At 46.6% G+C, this 23,564-nt stretch overlaps 1 protein-coding gene across 3 annotated transcripts in view; it reads right to left on the bottom strand.

Annotated features, from left to right (window-relative positions):
* Positions 1-12,108: 12,108 nt before the first annotated feature.
* MAML1 (mastermind like transcriptional coactivator 1) overlaps positions 12,109-23,564 on the bottom strand; it is a 129,347-nt gene continuing 117,891 nt past the window's right edge. For 2 of the 3 annotated variants that reach the window (XM_068278089.1, XM_068278090.1), the window contains exon 5: positions 12,109-22,443. In XM_068278089.1, the coding sequence (XP_068134190.1) occupies positions 21,446-22,443 (998 nt within the window). In that variant the 3' untranslated portion in view covers positions 12,109-21,445. The remainder of the gene's footprint in view (positions 22,444-23,564) is intronic. The other variant, XR_011030579.1, reaches the window with a different exon arrangement.

The raw sequence follows: 23,564 nt of genomic DNA, 5'->3' as shown, positions 1-23,564 counted from the left end.
ATGTCTTCTACCTGCATGAGACATTTCGTGAAATTCAGACGTTGCTAACGGCCATGGCTGAGATTTATGTACGTCACCATCACTACCATTGAAATAGCCCAAATAAACAGGTTTTTGTGACCCTAGGCTATGACCTCTTCGGCCTAGGACTGCATTGAACGCGACCCACGCATTGTGCGCATTCTGGACAACACCAATTACTGGGTTTATACCCTTCTGGATCCACGGTACAAACACATTGTTCCAAAACTGCTTGAAGAAAGAGTCCGACAGGTCAAAATGGAAGAATACCAGCATGCCCTTGTGGAGACTTTAAAGAGGAGATTGACATCCTCCCCCTCCTCTAGCCAGTTGTTCGCCGACAGACTGACTTCCGCAAACCCAGGATGACCAGGAGGGCAGCAAACAACACAAGCCGCAGCTAGTGCCCAAAAGGGAATGGTATCGGCAGTGTCCTTGGAGTGGGAAAATTTTCTGACACCCATGCAGCAGCACACAGAACAGCAAGCGTGCAGATCCACCTCCAACACCGATCGCCTGGAGAAGATGGTCAAGGACTACATGTCAGATGGCATAGCTGTGTTGAACAATCCATCTACACCCTTCAACTATTGGGTATCGAAGCTAGACACCTGGCACAAACTGGCAATGTACGCAATAGAGGTGCTGGCTTGCCCGGCAGCCAGCGTTATGTCGGAACGCTGTTTCAGTGCTGCCGGAGGCATCGTCACAGATCAGCGTATCCGCCTCTCCACAGAAAATGCAGACCGTCTGACTCAAATTAAAATGAATCAATCCTGGATTGGAAACGACTACGCAATACTCCCGGACCCCAACCAAGTAACATGAACAATGAACATCTGTGATGGGTTAGCGTTTCCGGTCCCTGTTTATTGAACCTCTCATCTGTATTACATTTATGACTGCATGGCAACAAAACGCAAATTGTTATCCGCACGCTTCTTGTCCTCATGCAAGGCCTGGGTTGTTGTGTCTCAAAGCGTGGCCTTCTCCTCCTGCGCCACCCTCCTCCTGTTCCATCACGTGTGCTGCTGCTGGGTTAGCGTTACCGGTTCCTTTTCCTGGAACCTCTTATATGTATTACATTTATGACTGCATGCCGACAAAAAGCATGTTACCTGTGCAAAGAAAACAGACATTTCCCGCATTTAAAAGACAGTTTTCCCTTTGAAACTTTAAAATCGATTGTCTCAAAAACTATAAGCTCTTTTTGCAAAAAAAAATTTTCCTCTTGTACCCACTCCCAAGGTGCACATACCCTGCAAATTTGGGGTATGTAGCATGTAAGGAAGCTTTACAAAGCACAAAAGTTCGGGTCCCCATTGACTTCCATTATGTTCGGAGTTCGGGTCGAACACCCGAACATCGCGGCGATGTTCGGCGAACGTTCGCGAACCCGAACATCTAGGTGTTCGCCCAACACTACTCAGCTGAAGTGGCTTGGTGCTGCAATACTTGTCAGGTGACAGGGTAGTCGGTCTGTTATCTCTCCATCCCGGGATGTCTTATTTCCTCAGCGGGCAACAAAAAATTCTTAGTAAGATTGCTGCTTCTCTCATTTTCTGTTTCTGCAGGTTCATATGATCTGATTTGTAGTGTAGTTTTAGGAATTGGACCCAGTAAAGCACCTTGTACTTTATTCATTTCCGTGCAGTATAATGTATTTTGCAGGACCTTACCCATTAGCCTAGCATATCTATCGCCATCCGTGTTTGAACTTTCCCTCTAGATAGCTATATTTGATACCATATTGATAAAGATTTTCTTAGGAGAGATGATACGATATTTGTACTTCGCAGCTTAATTGTTTTTGTATTTTTCTTTGGGTATGTCCCAGCAATATATGATATGCAATACTGTTATTGTATAATTTTGTTAAATGTTACAGTATTGTATTAACTCTTATAAGTAGTTTAAAACTATTTAAAGGGATTTTACTGTAGTAGAAACTAAAGGGTTTTGTTGTTATAATTTTTCAATATACTTTTATAGTGAACTCTAAGGGACTGGGCCAAGAAATTTACTACAGCAAATTCTCAGTTATGCAGAACTCAGGTAATCGAAGTCTTGACGAACTAGTATGCCTGAGGAGATAATGAGGACTTTGTTTCCCGTGAGTTTTAAGGCTTTTAAAATACTTACCGAGCCTCCAGCGATGCCCAGCAGTCTTCCTGCAGCACCTAGCGGCTTTCCTGTGTCCTCAGTGCATGCAAGTTGCTGCCCTATGCGAGTCAGGTGACACGCTGACCTATGTGCACAGGGGAAGCCGTAATGCACTGTAAATGTTATGGTAACTCACAGCCCAAGCAGTGAGTTACCTCTAAATGCAGACGTTAAACAGATACAGAGATGAATGTGTGTGCCAATATCTACTGTATGCCACGGTAATGCGTTAATGTGTGTTACCACTTTTTTGCATTGTGACTTTAACATCCCATTACAACATCCCACTGTGAATATGCCCTCAATCTCACGCTGGCATGTTCCCAGTTATATGCACTATTATGGGGGAGAGGGCTTCAGCTTGCGAGCAATTGTAAAGGGAAGGTCGGAGGAACTGAAAAAAAAAAACCCACAAAATTCCACTTACATCGGGCCTCCTCCAACCCCTGGCAGCCATCCTGTGCCCTCGCCGCAGCTCCGGTGGCTCCAGTCCCCTTCGGTGCAGATTCAGACTTCGCCAGGTTAGCATCTTCCAGTGTTCCACTGTGTTGCTCACTGAGTCGCATGGACATCATCCGGGCTGTACGGTGCAGGTGACGTCAATGTGAGAGCCACTTGTGCAGACAGTCAGCATCTTGCGCCAGAGGGGACCCCGGACCACCAGTGTGGAGCAGAGCTGTGGCAAGGGCACAGAGGGGCCAGGGGAAGCCCCAGTAAGTGGGTTTTAACCACTTGATGACCCAGCCTTTACCCCCCCTTAAGGACCAGCGCTGATTTCGCTGATCTGTGCTGGGTGGGTTCTGCAGCCCCCAGCACAGATCAAACACCAGGCAGAGCGGCCAGATCGCCTCCCTCTTTTTTCCCCACTAGGGGGATGATGTGCTGGGGGGGGGGGGGGGTCTGATCGCTCCTGCCTGCGTGTGGCTGGCAGGGGGGGGCACCTCAAAGCCCCCTCCACCGCAGGATTCCCCCTCTCCCTCCCTTCCCCGGAGATCGGAAGCTGCACAGGAACGGATCTGTCCTGTGCAGCCTCTAACAGGCTCCTGCCTGTCATGTGACAGCGATTCCCGGCCGCTGATTGGCCGGGGATTGCTGATCTGGTACAACGCTGCTACTGTTAGCAGCGTTGTACAAATGTAAACAAAGGGGATTATTTCCGCTTGTGTTTACATTTAGCCTGCGAGCCGCGATCGGCGGCCCGCAGGCTATTCACGGAGCCCCCCACCGTGAATTGACAGGAAGCAGCCGCTCGCGCGAACGGCTGTTTCCTGATTAGCCTGCAGCTGGCGACGCAGATCTGCGTCGCTGGTCCTGCAGCTGCCACTTTGCCGACGCGCGTTATGAATGCGCGGTCGGCAAGTGGTTAAAATGCATGTAAACACATAAATGAGTTTCTTCCAAAGTAAAATAAGCTGTAAATTTTCTCCCATGTTGCTGACACTACAGTAAGTAGTAGAAATCTGACATTATCGACAGGCTTTGGACTAACCCATCTCCTCATGGAGGATTCTCATGGTGTTTAGTTTCAAAGGCACTTGGCAAACAGCAATTGCTCTGGGCAACTGCAACCCCCCCCCCCCCAAAAAAAAAAAAAACGTGCAGCGAGCATGAAGGTGGGCCAGCATCCTTTTCAGGGAATGTCTTTATCCTTGAGGCCCCGTTCACACTGCACGCGTTTCCAGCCGCGTTTTGGAAACACGTGCAGGTGGCCGACACGCACGACATCAGACATTGCATAGAGTGCAATGTCTGATGTTAACACTGCATGCGTTCCGGACCTGTGCGGTCCGGGAACGCATGCTGCATGCATTTTTTGTAAAAACGCATGGCTGTCCCATTCACTTTTCAGTGATGGGATCAGCCACGCAACGCACACAAACGCGGATGGCGTGCGTTCGCATGCGTTGCGTTCCGCATGCGTGGCCATCCGTGTTTGTGATGTGAACGGGGCCTTATAGTAATTTGCAAGTGTCTCTGCGTCCCAGGTCTCTGTGTCAGTGCATGTGCGATGACAGACCGGCTAAGGTCGACTAGTAAAAAAAATAAAAGCCTTGCTGAGAATCCCCCATCAAGATATGGGCTAGTAATTCAAAACCTTTTGGTTCTGTCAGATTTCTACTACCTACTGTAAGTGACAGCAAGATACCAGAAAAGTAAATTATGCCTCATTCTACACATGAGAAGAATATTTCTTCCAGAGTAAATGTTTACATGTATTATACATTTTGCAAGTTTTGTGATAGTAATATTTTAACCACTTGAGGCACACCGTCTTTTCGCCCCTTAAAGAGACACTGAAGCGAAAAAAAAGATATTATGATTTGTATGTGTAGCACAGCTAAGAAAAAAAACATTAGGATCAGATACATCAGTCTAATTGTTTCCAGTACAGGAAAAGTTGAGAAACTCCAGTTGTTATCTCTATGTAAAAAAGCTATTAAGGGCTGTTATCTGACTTTTATTATCTTAACTGTAATTGAACTGTTTACTTTTCCTCTGCTAGAGGAGAGTTCATTACTTCACAGACTGCTCTGAAAGACTCATTTTGAATGCTGAGTGTTGTGTAATCTGCACATATTATAGAGTGATGCAATGTTAGAAAAAACACTATATACCTGAGAATAAAAATGAGAATATTTTCTTTGCTGCTAATCTTCTAGTAATTATTCATAGTACACAACCAATTCATTATATCACATTTTTTTTCGCTTCAGTGTCTCTTTAAAGGGATACTGTAGGGGAGTCGGGGGAAAAGAAGCTGAACTTACCCGGGGCTTCTAATGGTCCCCCGCAGACATCCTGTGTTGGCGCAGCCACTCACCGATGCTCCGGCCCCGCCTCCAGTTCACTTCTGGAATTTTTGACTTTAAAGTCAGAAAACCACTGCGCCTGCATTGCCGTGTCCTCGCTCCCGCTGATGTTACCAGGACTGTGCAGACACAGACCATACTGGGCCTGCGCCGTGCGCTCTTGATGACATCAGCGGGATAGAGGACACTGCAACGCAGGTGCAGTGGTTTTCAGACTTTAAAGTCTGAAATTCCTGAAGTGAACCGGAGGCGGGGCTGGAGCATCGGTGAGTGGCTGTACCAACACAGGATGTCTGCGGGGGACCGTTAGAAGCCCCGGGTAAGTTCAACTCATTTTCCCCTGACCCTCCTACAGTATCCCTTTAAGGACCAGAGCCTTTTTCTCCATTCAGACCATTGCAGCTTTCACGGTTTATTGCTCGGTCATACAACCTACCACCTAAATGAATTTTCCCTCCTTTTCTTGTCACTAATACAGCTTTCTTTTGGTACTATTTGATTGCGAGTTTGTTTTAATTATATTCATCAAAAAAGACATGAATTTTGTCTAAAAAAGTTTTTTTTAAACTTTGTGCTGACATTTTTCAAATAGAGTAAAAATTCTGTATACATTTTGTCCAAATCTGTGCTACATGTCTGATAAAAAAATCCATTCAGTGTATATTTATTGGTTTGGGTAAAAGTTATAGTGTTTACAAACTATGGTGCCAAAAGTGAATTTCCCATTTTGAAGCATCTCTGACTTTTCTGACCCCCTGTCATGTTTCATGAGGGGCTAAAATTCCAGGATAGTATAAATACCCCCCAAATAACCCCATTTTGGAAAGAAGACATCCTAAAGTATTCACTGAGAGGCATGGTGAGTTCATAGATTTTTATTTTTTTGTCACAAGTCAGCGGCAAATGACACTTTGTGACAACAAAAAAAGTTTCCATTTCTCCTAACTTGCGACAAAAAAAAAAAATGAAATCTGCCATGGACTCACTAGGCTACCCTCTGAATACCTTTGAAGTGTCTACTTTCCAAAATGGGGTCATTTGGGGGGGGGGGGGGGGTTACTGTCCTGGCATTTTAGGGGGTGCCTAATTGTAAGCACCCCTGTAAAGCCTAAAGGTGCTCATTGGACTTTGGGCCCCTTAGAGCAGTTAAGGTGCCAAAAAAAGTATCACATGTGGTATCGCCGTACTCAGGAGAAGTAGTATAATGTGTTTTGGGGTGTTTTACGGGCTCAAAACCGTGAGTAGTCTGGAAACCAAATGTCTCAAAATGACTGTTCAGGGGTATAAGCATCTGCAAATTTTGATGACAGGTGCTCTATGAGGGGGCGAATTTTGTGGAACCGGTCATAAGCAGGGTGGCCTCTTAGATAACAGGTTATATTGGGCCTGATCTGATGGATAGGAGTGCTGGGGGGGTGGTGTGACAGGAGGCGATTGATGGGTGTCTCAAGGGGTGATTAGTGGGGGGGAATAGATGCAAGCAATGCACTGGCGAGGTGATCAGGGCTGGGGTCTGAGGGTGTGGGTGGGTGATGGGATGCCCTAGGGGCAGATAGGAGTCTAATCTGATGGGTAATTAGTGGGTGTTTAGAGGAGAGAACAGATGTAAACAATGCACTTGGGAGGTAATCTGACGTTGGGTCTGTGGGTGATCTGATGGTGTGGGTGATCAAATTGCCCGCAAGGGGCAGGTTAGGGGCTGATTGATGGGTGGCAGTGACAGGGGGTGATTTGACAGGTGATCAGTGGGTTATTACAGGGGGATAGATGTATACAGTACACAGGGGAGGTCGGGGGAGAAGCTGAGGGGTGTGTGTGGGGGTGATCAGGAGCCCCCAGGGGGGCAGTTTAGGGCATAAAAAAAATAGCATTGACAGGTGGGCAGGGGGTCTGAGGGGTGCTGTGGGTGAACTGGGGGGTGGGGGGGGGAGGAAATCAGTGTGCTTGGGTGCTTACTGTGGTGGCTGCAGCCTGCCCTGGTGGTCCCTCGGACACTGGAACTAGTGTTGGGCGAACACCTAGATGTTCGGGTTCACGAACGTTCGCCGAACATCGCCGCGATGTTCGGGTGTTTGCGCCGAACTCCGAACATAATGGAAGTCAATGGGGACCCGAACTTTCGTGCTTTGTAAAGCTTCCTTGCATGCTACATACCCCAAATTTGCAGGGTATGTGCACCTTGGGAGTGGGTACAAGAGGAAAAAAAAATATTTGAAAAAGAGCTTATTGTTTTTGAGAAAATTGATTGTAAAGTTTCAAAGGAAAAACTGTCTTTTAAATGTGGAAAATGTCATGTTTCTTTGCACAGGTAACATGCTTTTTGTCGCCATGCAGTTATAAATGTAATACAGAGAAGAGGTTCCAGGAAAAGGGACCGGTAACTCTAACCCAGCACCAGCAGCAGCACACGTGATGGAACAGGAGGAGGCGCAGGAGGAGAAGGCCATGCTTTTTGAGACGCAACCCAGGCCTTGCATGAGGACAAAAAGCGTGCGGATATAGCAATGCTTTTTGCCGCCATGCAGTCATAAATGTAATACAGATGAGAGGTTCCATAAACAGGGACCGAAACCGCTAACCCAGCAGCAGCACACGTGATATAATAGGAGGAGGCGCAGGAGGAGAAGACCACGCTTTGAGACACAACAACCCAGGCCTTGCATGAGGACAAGAAGCGTGCGGATAGCATGCTTTTTACCGCCATGCAGTCATAAATGTAATAAAGATGAGAGCGAGGTACACAGAGTGGCAGTAAACAGAATGCTATATAGTGTGGCTGAGCGAGCGGTGTACTACTATTCCCAGCAGACACAGAGTGGCAGTAAACAGAATGTGTACCTCGCTCAGCCACACTATATAGCATTCTGTTTACTGCCACTCTGTGTACCTCGCTCAGCCACAGTATATAGCAGAGTGGCAGTAAACACAATGCTATATAGTGTGGCTGAGCGAGCGGTGTACTACTATTCCCAGCAGCGACACAATGACTGGGGGGACCCTGGCTAGCGTGGCTGGAGCGCGAACTACCCTGCCTGCCTACCCAAAGCTAAACCCACAGACAAATGGCGGAGATATGACGTGGTTCGGGTATTTATTTACCCGAACCACGTGACCGTTCAGCCAATCAGAGCGCATTTGGGTCCGAACCACGTGACCTGTTCGGCCAATCACAGCGCTAGCCGAACGTTCAGGGAACGTTCGGCCATGCGCTCTTAGTTCGGCCATGTGGCCGAACACCATCAGGTGTTCGGCCGAACTCGAACATCACCCGAACAGGGTGATGTTCTGCAGAACCTGAACAGTGGCGAACACTGTTCGCCCAACACTAACTGGGACCACCAGGGCAGGAGGTAGCCTGTATAATACTTTGTATACATTACAACGTGTATTATACACTTTGTTGCCGCGATCGGGCAGTTAGTAACCCTGCGCAAGGGGGGCGGAGGGGGGATTGTCACGCGATCGGCGCATAACCACGCCCACTGCCACCGCCGATGGGTGTATTGCGGTTGTTTAGGCCCAGTACTTGCCGCCGCCCATCGCCTGTGGGCGGTCGGCAAGTGGTTAAAGAGAAGCTCCAAACAAGTCAGCACGAAAGTATTCTGGTGCCAGCATTCATCACAGATTTTGGGAAGGCAAAAGCTACAGAATTGTCTTATGCTTGCTTTCACTACCCGCAACCCGGACCGCACCTCACTACCAAACCCTTGAATCAATTCGGGTAGCCACACACTACCTGCATTTCAGCTAACCCGCGGGGGGTACCGGACCTGATGCAGGTCTCTAGCAGACACCATTTTCTGAGCCCCAATTACATGTAATAACGTGATTAGAAGTCAAGAGGATGTTGGGGTGAAGGAAGAGAAGCCAATCCAGAGTCTGGAACAGGCAACTATAAAAAACGCTTCCTGCGCTCCTCTGCATAGCCCACATAGGCCCACTTCCCCAGTGGCAGAAATAATTTGGCCTTGCAGCTATATTATGTGGCTGCTAATAGGTTAAAGTAAAAAACTTTAAAGCAGAACTGTAAAGTGTTTTTAACCACTTGAGGACCCACCCTTTACCCCCCCCCCCCCCTTAAGGACCAGCGCTGTTTGTTGTGATCTGTGCTGGGTGGGCTCTGCAGCCCCCAGCACAGATGAGGTAGCAGGCAGAGCGATCAGATCGCCCCCCTTTTTTCCCCATTAGGGGGATAATGTGCTGGGGGGGGGTCTGATCGCTCCTGCCTTCTGGGTGTTGCGGGGGAGCACCTCAAAGCCCCCCTCCGCGGCGAAATTCCCCCCTCCCTCTCCTACCTGTCCCCTCCCCGGTGATCCGGGCTGCACAGGACGCTATCCGTCCTGTGCAGCCAGTGACAGGACGTCCTCTGTCACATGGCGGCGATCCCCGGCCGCTGATTGGCCGGGGATCGCCGATCTGCCTTACAGCGCCGTACAATGTAAACAAAGCGGATTATTTCCGCTTGTGTTTACATTTAGCCTGCGAGCCGCCATCGGCGGCCCGCAGGCTATTCACGGAGCCCCCCGCCGTGATTTGACAGGAAGCAGCCTGCAGCTGGCGACGCCGCTGGTCCTGCAGCTGCCACTTTGCCGACGCACGGTATAAGCGTGCGGTCGGCAAGTGGTTAAACACATTGTATCACTAACCTGGGGCTTCCCCAAGCCCCCAGCAGCCATCCTGTCCCACGCCGGACCTGCCAGAGCCTCCGTTCTCCCGCCGCCGTGCCGTAGACTTCTAAGTCGACGCCAGCGTAGCCCTGCCAAGCGTATCTTTTCATCGCGTTCCCCTCTGCAATAGCAGGAGACGTGAAGAATAGATACGCATGGCCAGAGCCGCGCAGGCGCAGTGGCCCAGCGGCCCAACCAAAAGTAGCTGGCGGTGGGAGAACGGAGGTTCGTGCAGAACCAGCGCGGGACAGGATGGCTGCTGGGGGCTTGGGGAAGCCCCAGGTAAGTGAAACAATGGGTTTAAAAACACTTTACAGTTTACAATGAAGCTGCTTGTGTACAGCTTTGTTCTACTGGGCATGTGCAGACCCTATTCATGCATGCTACTCAGTACAGAGGTGTTTTGTACTCTTATAGGAACACAGCCGAAGGGTCCCAGGTGGCAGCTAGAGGAGGATGTGGGAAGGCTCTGAAGTATCCAGATGCTCCCTACTACTGAGGCCTCATTCACATTGGTGCGTTGCGGCAAAACAGCCGCTCTGACACGGCTTGCCACAATGCATCACCTACAGCGACGTTCAGTGCAGCAGATGTGTTGCGGTATGGTCACAAAACGCATGCGGTCACTGGTAGTTTGAAGCTTACTTTTCAAAGACTGTATGTGACACGGCTGTATTGTGCGGTATGATTTTATTATTTGTTTCCCGTTGAGTTCCTGTTACAAAACGTTCCACTGTGAACATGGCCTTAGGCAAGTATCTAAAGCAAACCTGCGAAGAAGAAAAGTTTACAAATTAAAATACACCTTGCAGTGGAGAGCATAGAGGCGGCTATCTTTAAACTTTACGCCAGTTGAGAGATTCAGATAATAGTGGAGCTGAGAAACTGACACTATAGGGAAAGGATAGCAGCCTCCATCGATCTGTAATGAAATTCCCATAGTTCATAAGGGATCACCATTGTACAATGTGAAAATGTGTGTTTACATTTCTCCCAGATTAAAATGCACCATAGTGTACTTTTTGCCTATGTTGCCGTCACTTATAGTTGGCAGTATGAATCTGACATACAAGTATTCAACTAGTCCATCTCCTCATGACGGAAATATCAGTATTAGGCCTGGAACTCACAAGAACATTTTTGAGTGTTTTCAATTTCCCTAAACAATCTGCCAATGTAAATGGATGGGATTGATTCCACTAGAGCGACTGCAATAAGGCAAACGTGCTGCGAGACATGCTGCATTTTGGGAGCGTTTGCACTCCAATGTAAAGTATTGAAGTGCTGGCAAATCACTCATGAATCGCTACACAGTGATTTGTGAGTGATTTTGATTTAAAAAAAAATAAAAAAAAATTAATTGAAACGATTAATTAGAATTTAAAAATCACAAATCGCTGTCACACTGCTTACACTTTTTTGAAAATCGCTCTCAAAATTCCCTAGAAAATGCTCATAAAATCGCTAATTAAAAACGCTAGCAATTGCAAAAGTGATTTGCTAACTTGTAGTGGGTTCCATACATTTTTTTTTTTTTTTTTTTTTTTTAAATCCCTCCCTGAAAAGGATCTGTACAAAGATGTTGGCCAGTCTGCCTATTCACTTACATACTTTTTTTGGCACTTGGACTGAGTAACTCAGTAAGCCTTTTAAAATGAAACCCTGAGAATCCCCCATTAAAAGACAGACTAGTCCAAATCCTTTCAAACTTTTACCACCTACTGTATGCGACTAACATCGGAGAAAAGTACTAATTATGTAGCGCATTTCCATCTGGGAGACGTTTCTTACGAGTATGTGTACACATGTAGTTTAAAGTTTACATTATTTTGGAATAGTGGACCTGAACTCTTGCACAAGACACAAGGAAAAGAGAGAAATGCATCCTGTATGTACTTACAGCTTTTAGCCTGTCTAATTCCCCTCTCATGTGACTTATCACAAGTGTAACTTGATCTCTCAGCTATGTCTGCTGGCTGCCTCGGCAGAGCAGCTAATTGGTAAACACAGGATGTTAACCCTATGTCTGCTTCCATGAAAGCAGGAAGTAGACTGCAGATTTAGTGCAGTATTTGTGTCAGCTGTAATAAATGTTTTTCTTTAAAAGTTATTATGCTGTTGCTAACCCTGGACTGTCTGGGCAGCCTCAAATATTCCTCGATCGTTCATACTCCTTTGACTTATTTGCATTTGGGTGATCATGTGTACATTTGTTTGGTTGTTGATTTCTGGTTAATGTTCTTTACCTATAGTTGTTGTACATCTGATGTAGCTTGATGTTTAAAGAAAAATAAAAAGTTGAAAAAATATGCTGTTGCTAATCTTTTAGAGCAGAGAGAAAGTTATCTTTTGGAATCCCTTTAGCCTGGGTTTGTTCAGACTATTTATCACCACACACAATATCACCATTCCTACTTCCTCAACAAGAACCACAAACACCATTGTAATTACTCTAGCAAAATACTTTATTTTTTTATTTTTATTTTTCCAATGGCAGATCATAAGTGGATCTTTTCAGTAAGCCATGATATCTGTGGTACAAGAATAAAGTATCAACACATTTCCAAAGACATTACAAAAAATAGGCCAATGTCCAGAAAGTCATCTCCATGTACAAGTGAGGGGAGGAGAGAAGTTACATACATCCCCCTCTACACAGGGAAAAACATATATAAAGAATTAGTTTCTTTTAAAATCTATTAAAAAAGTAAAAAATATACAGTCAGCTCTAGGTCAATATTTTTTTTTATATAAAACTGTAAACGTTTATTTACAGAGGAAGTCTAGTCAGAGGAGAAACACAGAATCCGCAGCTAACCAGTCAGCCACTAGGCGGCAGAGTATCCTTTACCACCCAATCGGTAGGAGGTATTGAACACCTGTTAGCTCCACCCACTGCAGAATGGGTTCTGTGCGCTTCCATAGCAACTAACTATTCCCTACTGTCTGCTCTGCCATTAGAGGTTTATTGCTAGTAAGTTTGGTTGGTCTGAAGGATGGCTTGAAATGAATGGTTGCCGGATGAGCTCACAACACATGCAGATGGGGGTGCACCAGACAAGTGACCAGAACAATACTTTACAGAGATTAATATGCATCATGAATACAGTACAAGGAATTTCAGAGGCCAGAAATCACATAACATACTGATTAGGAAATAGCTCAGTGAAAACACGTGAGAGATTGTGTACAAGATTCCACATCTGCCTGAAATATATATGGCAATCGGCTTACCGATGCTAGTGTGTATCCAAGGTAAAACTGCCTAGCAACAGTAAGCTATCATGTCCCTTAGCAACCACCACTGACACAACCAGTAGTGTTCCTAACCTTGCCTCAGTTAGTAGGAAAAGGGTTACAAGATAGCAAAGCAGTGCTACACAAACCTCTGTTAGCCTTTTACATATAGTATTCTGCTAGACTTGTGTGCTGCAGATGCCACAACACCACTATTATCATCTAAGGAGGGAGGGCCTATACATTCAGTCAAGAGGCTTGCTTTAGGAAGAGATGTAGGGGAGGTGTACAGTCTGGTAGCCTCTGGCAACAGTTGCAGCAGGGGGCAGTAAGGAGTAGATCTGATTGAGGCAGTGTAATCACTTATAAAAGCAAGGAGGACAGCATGTGGAGCCTCAACACAGACAATAATGGGGAGGTGCATAACTCCAATCCTTGTGGCCAGAGACAGCTCAGATTCCTCAGGTTATCAAGGGATGAAACTCTCAGCCTGTATCAGTCAGAACAGTTTTACACCCCCTAGTGGCCAGGATTTTTCAGTGCAGAAAGTCAGCTGTAAGGAAAAACCTTTCCAGCGGCAGCATTACATGCAATCCTGGCCACTAGGGTGAGCTGGTAGCAAACTCTACACACATACAGGCCTTATAGGCCATCACTGTTACTAGGGACAATTCAATGAGGGAGTTGAAAAGGGACCAAATGAAGGGGCTGCTGATTTTGATTGGGACATTTCCAAGCTGCATAAAGTTGGAGTTCTTAGCATCTCTTTGGCAATTCCTAGTCACACAATTCAGCCATGTGAAATTAGTAGGAAAGCGATGCCAGGCAGGACATGTACTGACTAGAATGGGGATGGGATAAATTCATACAATAAGAAAAGTCAAAGCAGACAATTGTCTTTTACACTGAATACATGTACATTGTGTCCTGTCACGTTTCTGTGACTGGACAGAAACAGACCTGGGATTTAACAGTTACACTGTGACAATCAGAAAACCCCACAGCTATCCTTGCTATACTGCTGAAGAGAAACGCCATCTTCAAACTGATCTGTGAGGTGCTGGCTGCCATCATAACCCCAGCTTCACCCCTGGGAGTCACTGCCCCTGAACAAGCATACAGTCACCAGGAACCACTACTGTGAAAAGCATACAATCTAAAACAAGTGTGTGCATACATACGAGAAGAATGTGTGTCCAGAGGAAGATGCACTAATATATATATTACTTTTTCCCTCTGACACTGTCACTTAGAGCAAATACTATAAATCTGACTAGTCCATCTGCTCACGGGGGATTCGCAGAATTTCCTTTAAACTTTTAAAAAGCACTCTCAGGAACGGGTCAGCACTGTCCCAGGCATGTTTTTGAAAAGAATTGCATTTTTGAGAATCCCCCATGAGGAGTACAATCCTAAATTTATACTGACTGAAACACAGCAGGAAAGAAAAAAAACAACAACACACTACTTGGATTTTATTCCTCTGGGACAAATGTACATATTATATGTATGTAAATAAAATAACATTTTTCACAATAGTGGTCCTTTAATATCAGATACTTAAAGGTGACATTATGAGATAACCTGTTGTACTGTATGTGCAGTGACATACAAATGCCCATCTTGTCCCCCTTTTCTTCTTTCTCTGACTGAAAGAGTTAATACACAGCTATGCAAGTGACAGTTACTGTGCATTCGCACTATAGCATCCTTCACTTTAGGAGCAGGAGGATAGATACAATTGTTTATTTCCGATTAAAGGAGAGTAACAGAAGAGTGAACCTTATCACTAACACAATTGGGGCAGATTTCTGAAACCCAGTACAGAAACTGCAGCACTTGCTCAGCATCAGCAGTGTGACCGTTTATCCTGCGCATGTGCGCCATCCAGCTAGGAGAGGTTCATACAGGGGGCAGATCTATCAGCACAAGCATACAGTCATTACGCTGCCCAGCCATGCAGCCAGTGTACAGGCTGATCTGGAACACTGCTGATAAAGGGGACCTGTTCTACACAGAATCCGAATAGTTCATAGAAAAGGCTCCAGTATAACGCCTGGTACACGCCATGCAATTTACCGCCAGATAGACTGGTCAAATCCATTATTTCCAATTGTTTTTCTGATCGATTTTGTATGGGAGTGATAGGAAAAATCGATCAGAAAAACAATCTGTTTTAGAACCGTTAGAAAATCGATTCAGCCTGTCTGACAGGAAATTGCATGGTGTGTGCCAGGCATAAGATACAGTGCAGTTTATCAGGTGCTAGTTGTGGTGGGAGGATTGCAATCCTGCTTGTACAGAATACAGAGGCCACAATAAAAGAGGAAACCAGCTCTTTATCAGCAGGCTTCATCCATACATGGCTATGGCTGGTCAGGGTGATAACACTACACACAACTGCAGCCTGATGAGCAACAGCTGGCTGCTCCACTCAGGCAGGCTTCCAGCAGAGCATAGACAGGTAAACAAGGGAGCCAGGGCCCTATTCCCACTCTCCACGAATGCAGGGAAACGCTGCCTATTACATGGCCTGCCATCCAGATCGCACTCTGGTGCAAAGCTGAACGACATGCTGCAGATCTCCGCAGCACGCAACCAAATGGCAGCGGCTCCCAATGGAAATAAGCCCTCGAGTGCCAGCTCAGGTGATCAATCAATGCACCACCAGATCAAGAGATAATCAATACACCTGGTCTGCTGACTCACACCAGATCAATCAATAAATCTGGTCTGCCAACTCACAACAGGTTAGGTGATCCATACGCCTGGTCTGCTGCTTCACACCAGATCAGTTGATAAATAATCAATACACCTGGTCTGCCAACTCACGCCAGGTCAGGTAATCAATGCACAACAAGGTCAGGTGAATAATAACCAATGCACCACCAGATTAGGTGATCAATACTCAATACACCTGGTTTTGTGCCTCATACTAGACCAGGTGATCAATAATACACCTGGTCTGCCACCTCTTACCATTACAAAGAACTTCACTGATCACACAGACTTTAGCCTAATATTACCCAGTGCCATACAAAGCAATGAGAAGATTGCATAGACCTTGTGTCCCCTTACTGGCAGGTCACTTGCACAGGGAACACAGCCAATCACCATCAATATGCCCATCAGGAATACGGTTTTCAAACAGTTCTTCTTGTATCTGATCTCATGCTTGGACATCACCTAGTGTCTGTTATATGGTGTATTACCTGTATGTGTCCAATATGGGGATCGCCTGCAATGTAGTGAGGGATTGAGCCAACAGACTGAAGGTTGTTATACACTTGTGTGGTAAAAATTGGGCTGCGGACTAAAAATGAGTCAAACAAATATAGCAATAGCTGGCAGCCGAATTCCACCTTAAGCCCATACACACGCCGGATTTCCACGAACGACCGGTCGTTCTGACGTCAAATCAGGCGTGTGTACAGTCTGTCGTTCGGCTGATAAGAGCGGACTTGAGCGATCCGCCTGATTTGATGTCAGAGCGACCGGTCGTTTGGATGTCCAAACGACCAGTCATTGGCGGAAATCCGGGGTGTGTATGGGCCTTTACACCAACCAACCCGCCCAACCCTCTTCACTGCCGTCATAAGCACCTCCTGCACCTCTGCTCACTGTTGTCATAAGCACCGCCTGCACCTCTGCTCACTGTTGTCATAAGCACCGCCTGCACCTCTGCTCACTGTTGTCATAAGCACCGCCTGCACCTCTGCTCACTGTTGTCATAAGCACCGCCTGCACCTCTGCTCACTGTTGTCATAAGCACCGCCTGCACCTCTGCTCACTGTTGTCATAAGCACCGCCTGCACCTCTGCTCACTGTTGTCATAAGCACCGCCTGCACCTCTGCTCACTGCTGTCATAAGCACCGCCTGCACCTCTGCTCACTGCTGTCATAAGCACCGCCTGCACCTCTGCTCACTGCTGTCATAAGCACCCCCTGCACCTCTGCTCACTGTTGTCATAAGCACCCCCTGCACCTCTGCTCACTGCTGTCATAAGCACCCCCTGGACCTCTGCTCACTGTTGTCATAAGCACCCCCTGCACCTCTGCTCACTGCCGTCATAAGCACCCCCTGGACCTCTGCTCACTGTTGTCATAAGCACCCCCTGCACCTCTGCTCTTTACTGCCATCAGCAACCCCTGCACATATGCTCTTTACTGCTATCATAAGCACTGCCTGCACCTCTGCTCACTGTTGTCAGAGGGCCCATTTCCACTAGAGCGAATCTGCATGCATTTTCTGCATGCAGATTCGCATAGCCAATAATAGTCAATGGGCCTGTTTCCACTTGTCACGCGATCTGTGCGGTGGACTGTGCAGAAAAAAATCTGCACAGCAGAGCCATCAGAATTCGCACACCGCAAGGCTAGTGTGCGATTTGCATGTAATGTATTTAATAGGAAATTCACATGCGTTTTCGCTATGCGAATTTTCCATGCAAATTTGCATACATTTTTCAGTAAAATCAATGTAAAAGCACACAGGCATTGACATGGTTAAAATCGCATATTTACGAAAACACAGGCGAATTCGCATGAAAATTCACATACATAGGCATACGAATTTGCATCCACATGTGAATTCATTTATGCGATTTCCACAAAGAAATTGCATCGCACTAGTGGAAACGGGTCCATAAGCACCCCCTGCACCTCTGCTCGCTGTTGTCATAAGCACCGCCTGCACCTCTGCTCGCTGTTGTCATAAGCACCGCCTGCACCTCTGCTCGCTGTTGTCATAAGCACCGCCTGCACCTCTGCTCGCTGTTGTCATAAGCACCGCCTGCACCTCTGCTCGCTGTTGTCATAAGCACCGCCTGCACCTCTGCTCGCTGTTGTCATAAGCACCGCCTGCACCTCTGCTCGCTGTTGTCATAAGCACCGCCTGCACCTCTGCTCGCTGTTGTCATAAGCACCGCCTGCACCTCTGCTCGCTGTTGTCATAAGCACCGCCTGCACCTCTGCTCGCTGTTGTCATAAGCACCGCCTGCACCTCTGCTCGCTGTTGTCATAAGCACCGCCTGCACCTCTGCTCGCTGTTGTCATAAGCACCCCCTGCACCTCTGCTCGCTGTTGTCATAAGCACCCCCTGCACCTCTGCTCGCTGTTGTCATAAGCACCCCCTGCACCTCTGCTCGCTGTTGTCATAAGCACCCCCTGCACCTCTGCTCACTGTTGTCATAAGCACCCCCTGCACCTCTGCTCACTGTTGTCAGCACCCCCTGCACCTCTGCTCACTGTTGTCAGCACCCCCTGCACCTCTGCTCACTGTTGTCAGCACCCCCTGCACCTCTGCTCACTGTTGTCAGCACCCCCTGCACCTCTGCTCACTGTTATCAACACCCCCTGCACCTCTGCTCACTGTTAGCACCCCCTGCACCTCTGCTCACTGTTAGCACCCCCTGCACCTCTGCTCACTGTTATCAGCACCCCCTGCACCTCTGCTTACTGTTATCAGCACCCCCTGCACCTCTGCTCACTGTTATCAGCACCCCCTGCACCTCTGCTCACTGTTATCAGCACCCCCTGCACCTCTGCTCACTGTTATCAGCACCCCCTGCACCTCTGCTTACTGTTATCAGCACCCCCTGCACCTCTGCTCACTGTTATCAGCACCCCCTGCACCTCTGCTCACTGTTATCAGCACCCCCTGCACCTCTGCTCACTGTTATCAGCACCCCCTGCACCTCTGCTCACTGTTATCAACACCCCCTGCACCTCTGCTCACTGTTATCAACACCCCCTGCACCTCTGCTCACTGTGGTCATCAGCACCCCTTGCACCTCTGCTCACTGTGGTCATCAGCACCCCTTGCACCTCTGCTCACTGTTGTCATCAGCATCCCCCTGCAGTGTTCTTGGTTGTCATAAGAACCCTCTGAAACTTTGCATCAAACCTCTAAGAACTGAAGCTCTGGGTAAATACTACAACTGTGACCTAAAGAGAAAGCTGGATGTGACATACACCAGTGCGCTTCTTTGAATATACTGAATAATAAGTGTACATGTGACCTACAAACAAGAGGCATTTATTTTGTAGGCCGACTCAATCCACCAACCAGTTTAACACTAGGGATGGGTGGCCAGTGAAAGACAAAGAATAGCTGAGCCGTTGGGAGTTTCAGGCAAATTAGTGCAGGTTGAAAAGGGGCCAGTCGAATTAATAAAGCAAAGACATTTGATTGGACCATTTTGAAGTAGCCTAAATTTGCATAAACCCAGAAATGATTTGCACCTCACTAACCATCACTGCTTAATACCAAGAAAGTATTGCATAATTCAATTGGCAGCATATCGGCCACTGCACAGTGCTGCCTCTGTTTAACAGACAAACGTGCAAAGTGAACAGTGTTTTCCTGCAGGACATTGTGAAGAGTCTAAAATCAAGAAATCTAAAAGACAAGAAGTCCAGATGGAGGAGTCAGTGTGAGTGGTGGCCCAGCAACAGTGTTCTGTATAGCAGACAATACGAGAGTGAGGATCTTTAACGCCAGGTTCTTTTATATTCCAGGTACAATATACATAACACTACAATAGTCAACCTTTGCATAGTTCTCTTAACATGTATGCAACAAAAATGGAGCAAAGAGATCAAATAGGACAGTATGGTCTAATCCCACCCATGAAGGAATCCAGTCATAGTCACGTTGGTGGAAAGTATTACGATTGGAACAACTGTTGTACATCCTTTCCTTGGTTACGGACAAAGATGAGAGGAGGCACGAATCACTGCAGCTTTCTATATAGCAGTGACCTCACCCGCATCCATCTTGCTATAAACACCCTCACAGGTGAGGAGCCATCACTACCCAACCATCATTACATGGCTGTTAGTCAAAGAGACCTTTTGCCAAATAATCTATACATTTATGTTCAGATGAGAAATTATACACACACACTTCATAATCATGCTGACTTCCCACAAAAGAAGGCCACCTGATAGGTCTACTATGCAGGCACAGGACCGTTCTACCATCAACAGCTCCTGTTAGGATGGTCACTAGGACAAAGCAAATTTTCTGTTAAAAAAAAACAAAAAAACAAAAAAAAACAACAACATTCTAAACCAAGTGATAACAGGTAATCAAGGAAACAGAAGTCCTACAGTTAGTTGTGGTGTAATAAGACACAGTCTATTTCATGATGTCATGAGGACTTTGAGGAGACCAAGCAACCATGAAAATACAGCATATCCCAGAATTGTTCCCAAGTCCTCTTAGCAATGCATGTTTTATGGCTACCCACACAGGTAATTTGGCCACATTGCCTGAAGAGCATTGGCCAACTGTATAGAGGTCTAATTTCCTACCCATGGCTGGGGGACTGCAGGAGCAGTCTGGGTAAAGTTGCTGTAGACAATCATATGGTTGCAATAAAGTCAGTGGGCCAGGATTGAAACCTTGTATAAAACATGCAAGCTGTATTGAAGGTTGCTTCAATAATAAAGGATGACATGTTACCACCAAGCAAGGTTCTGTGATTGGCATACTTCTGATGGAACCAAACCATCCAACTGCACAATGCTCATTATCTCAGCGACATTAATGGGCTGTGATGGGGATGTACTCTAATTATTACTGAGAGCCTCAAGTGGAAAGACCTCTTGGTCTTAAAGTACAGAGCTTTGTGGGCTACCATTTTCACCACTACCTAAAAATACCAGTTGTAATGCTGATCTTCAGGCTGGAAAACCTTCTGAAGCAAACGCGTAGACCAGGTTGTGTGACTTCCCTAAACAGCATGCTTGTTCTAGGGGAGTGGCTAACTTTTGGGGGAGGAGTATTAGTCAGCAAACTGGATTTTTTTTTTTAGGTGGAGATCAAGATGGCAGCCTGCATGGTTCCCTAATGCAAGCAGGATACCCTATTCCTGGAAAACCTAGAGCGTAATATTTATACATCTGAAAATAAAAGGTACGATAGGATCATTCCTTTAACCTGATAATCAGAACAATAATATTTTGCAGATTACAAAAAAAACATGAGTGACTGTAGATGGAGAGGAAGGGCTGACAAACTGCTGGTGGACTTGAACTCATGGAGCTCAGCCCACTAGCATTAGCTAAAAAGCCAAGACTGCACAGTTCTGAGACATCACAGAGAGAGAGACCTGTTCTGCTGAACCGGCACCAACCAGCAGTGGACACAGTGATGAGGTGGAAGTTTTATGGTAAAGGACAAACAGAAATGGTAACAGCTGAATTGGTTCTTTGCTGTTGAGGACCCATAATTTCCCACACAGTGCTTCTAAGATAAGGCAATTGTAGAGCTAGGGAACAGGATCCTGCCAATATCTATGACAGAGACAGGCAGTGGTGAGCAGAGACCGAATTATGCTCCAGGCATTACTCGTGGTCTACAAGAAGGTAGGGAGGGAATAGCAGGACATACAATGTTCCAGCCTCAGTGACAATAAGTCTCTCAATGGCACAGGTTTTTGGTCCAAATGTAATTTACATTTTAGGTTTTTTGTTTTATATATAAAAATGTACTAAAAAGTTCTTAAAACCATTGTATAAAACAAAAATAAAGACTTGGTATCAATGGTTCCCCAATAGCTCTTCCAACTCATTCATCCATTCTTCTGAAGTCCTGTTTTTCATTAAGGAGTCCAGCAGATCAGCATCCCCCGTCAAGTTCGGTAAGCCACTGTTTCCAGACTGTCCACCGTACCCAAAGGGCAAGTCCTGACCCGTCGATCTCACCTGGTAGTTTTGATTACAGTGAAGTCCAGCCCTGTTGGCCATTTGCTGGCCAGGGTTCTGGCTAAATGCTGCCAGGTCTTGCACTGCCTGATTCATTACTGGTAGAACCTGCTGATTGGGGCCCGGCTGTTGCCCACCAGGGTTTGTCCTTTGCTGCGAAGTCATGTTAGGTAACATTTGACCAGGGACGGAACTGTTTAACGAGTTCATAGGTCGGCCAGCTCCTAAACCGACTTGTGCCATGCCCTGGGCAAACTGCTGAGTAGACATTTTGTGGTGATTTTGCTGGAGATGAAAGGCAGCATTGGCAGAACTGAATGCACCCAAACCACCGTTTCCTTGAGCTTGACTGTTCATGCTTTGCATACCTTGGTGCTGCCATGCTGGGTTCTGTGATGGCATTGCTGTAGGCATTCTTTGTATCTGGGCCTTAGCCAAAGCAGGGTTCATGCCTCCTTTATTGTGCTGTGCTGCCAGAGCTGGGTTTGCCATGGGATTTGGTCCATAACCAGCTGGGAGAGGGTTCCCTTGGCCCAAACTCTGCTGCCTCTGCATTTGGGGCTGGCCATTGGGCAGGTTACCCTGTGCTGGATGGCTGGCAACCATTTGTGGGAGACCCGATCCCATGTTATACATGGCTCCCCGCTGTACTGCCTGCATATTAGAGTATTGGGAGACCGCTCGCTCCTGAGAAGCTGAAACCGATGACAGAGTCTGAACGGATGCATGTCCTCCTCCCATCTGCAGCATGGCCTGCGACTGCTGGAAAACACGTGGACTTCCAGAATTCGGATGGTTCATATTGGTCACACCAGGCAAAACAGAGGAGGACCCTGTAACAAAGAAAAAAAAATTACTTTCAATATACGCACACAAATGGCAAATAAAACAGGCCACCTCTGCAAAAAATGTTTTTTATCCAAACAGTCATAATGTGGTTTCATTGAGCTATTGAATAAGTAACAGCACAAGGGGGCTGCTTTACTTAAAGGATACCCGACGTGACATGATGAGATAGACATGTCTATGTCTAGTGCTGAGCACACAAATAACTATGCTGTGTTCCTTTTTTCTTTCTCTGCCTGAAAGAGTTAAAGGACTTAGGAGGCCAATAACAAAAAAAGTGAAGTACCTGCATCATGTTTAAGGCCCTAGAGCTGTGCAGCCGCGGCCAGCTCCGGCGGCCATATTAGGAGAGGCAGGAGAGCCAGACCCGGGCTGTGGGGTCGGGAGCGGCACGGGGGGTGATTGCACTGCGGGGACCCGGCGGAACTGCACGGAGGGCATCCTCCATGCATTTAAACAAGATGCAGGTGGCTGGCTCAGACAGGAAGTGACTACAGTGTGACCCTCACTGATAAGAAATTCCAACTATAAAACACTTTCCTGGCAGAAAACTGCTTCTGAGAGCAAGAAAGAAAGAGGAATTTCTTATCACTGAGGGTCACACTGTAGACACTTCCTGTCTGAGTCAGGACCGAGTCAGCCACTGATATTTAACTCTTTCAGGCAGAGAAAGATAAAAAGGAACACAACATTCTTATTTATTAGTTATTTGTGTGCTAGGCACTATACTTACCCCATGTCTATTTCATGTCACTTCAGGTATCCTTTAAGTTTTTCTGAGCGTGAAAATGTAAGCAAACCTGAAAACCAGACCTGGATTCATCACAAACTGTAGCTGAAAGTCTGCAGCCATGTCATCCACAGGAGCAGCTCATCAAGCTGGCCAATAACCAAAGGATACATTTCATACTCTTATGCTAGGTACACACAGATTTTCTGGCAGATTTACTGTCAGATCAGTCATTTCTAACGTCCAATCTGATTTCCGATCATTTTCAGACTGTTTTCCGCTCACTTCTATCGTAAATCGATCAGATCGGACATGTTGGAAGTAATCGATCGGACAGTAAATCTGTCGTAAAATCTTGTAGTGTGTGCCTAGCATTAA

Source organism: Hyperolius riggenbachi, chromosome 3 (genome assembly GCF_040937935.1).
Source record: "Hyperolius riggenbachi isolate aHypRig1 chromosome 3, aHypRig1.pri, whole genome shotgun sequence".
Classification (NCBI taxonomy): Eukaryota; Metazoa; Chordata; class Amphibia; order Anura; family Hyperoliidae; genus Hyperolius; species Hyperolius riggenbachi.
Note: the sequence above shows the minus strand (reverse complement) of the source record. Positions and strands in the feature narration are given on the sequence as shown.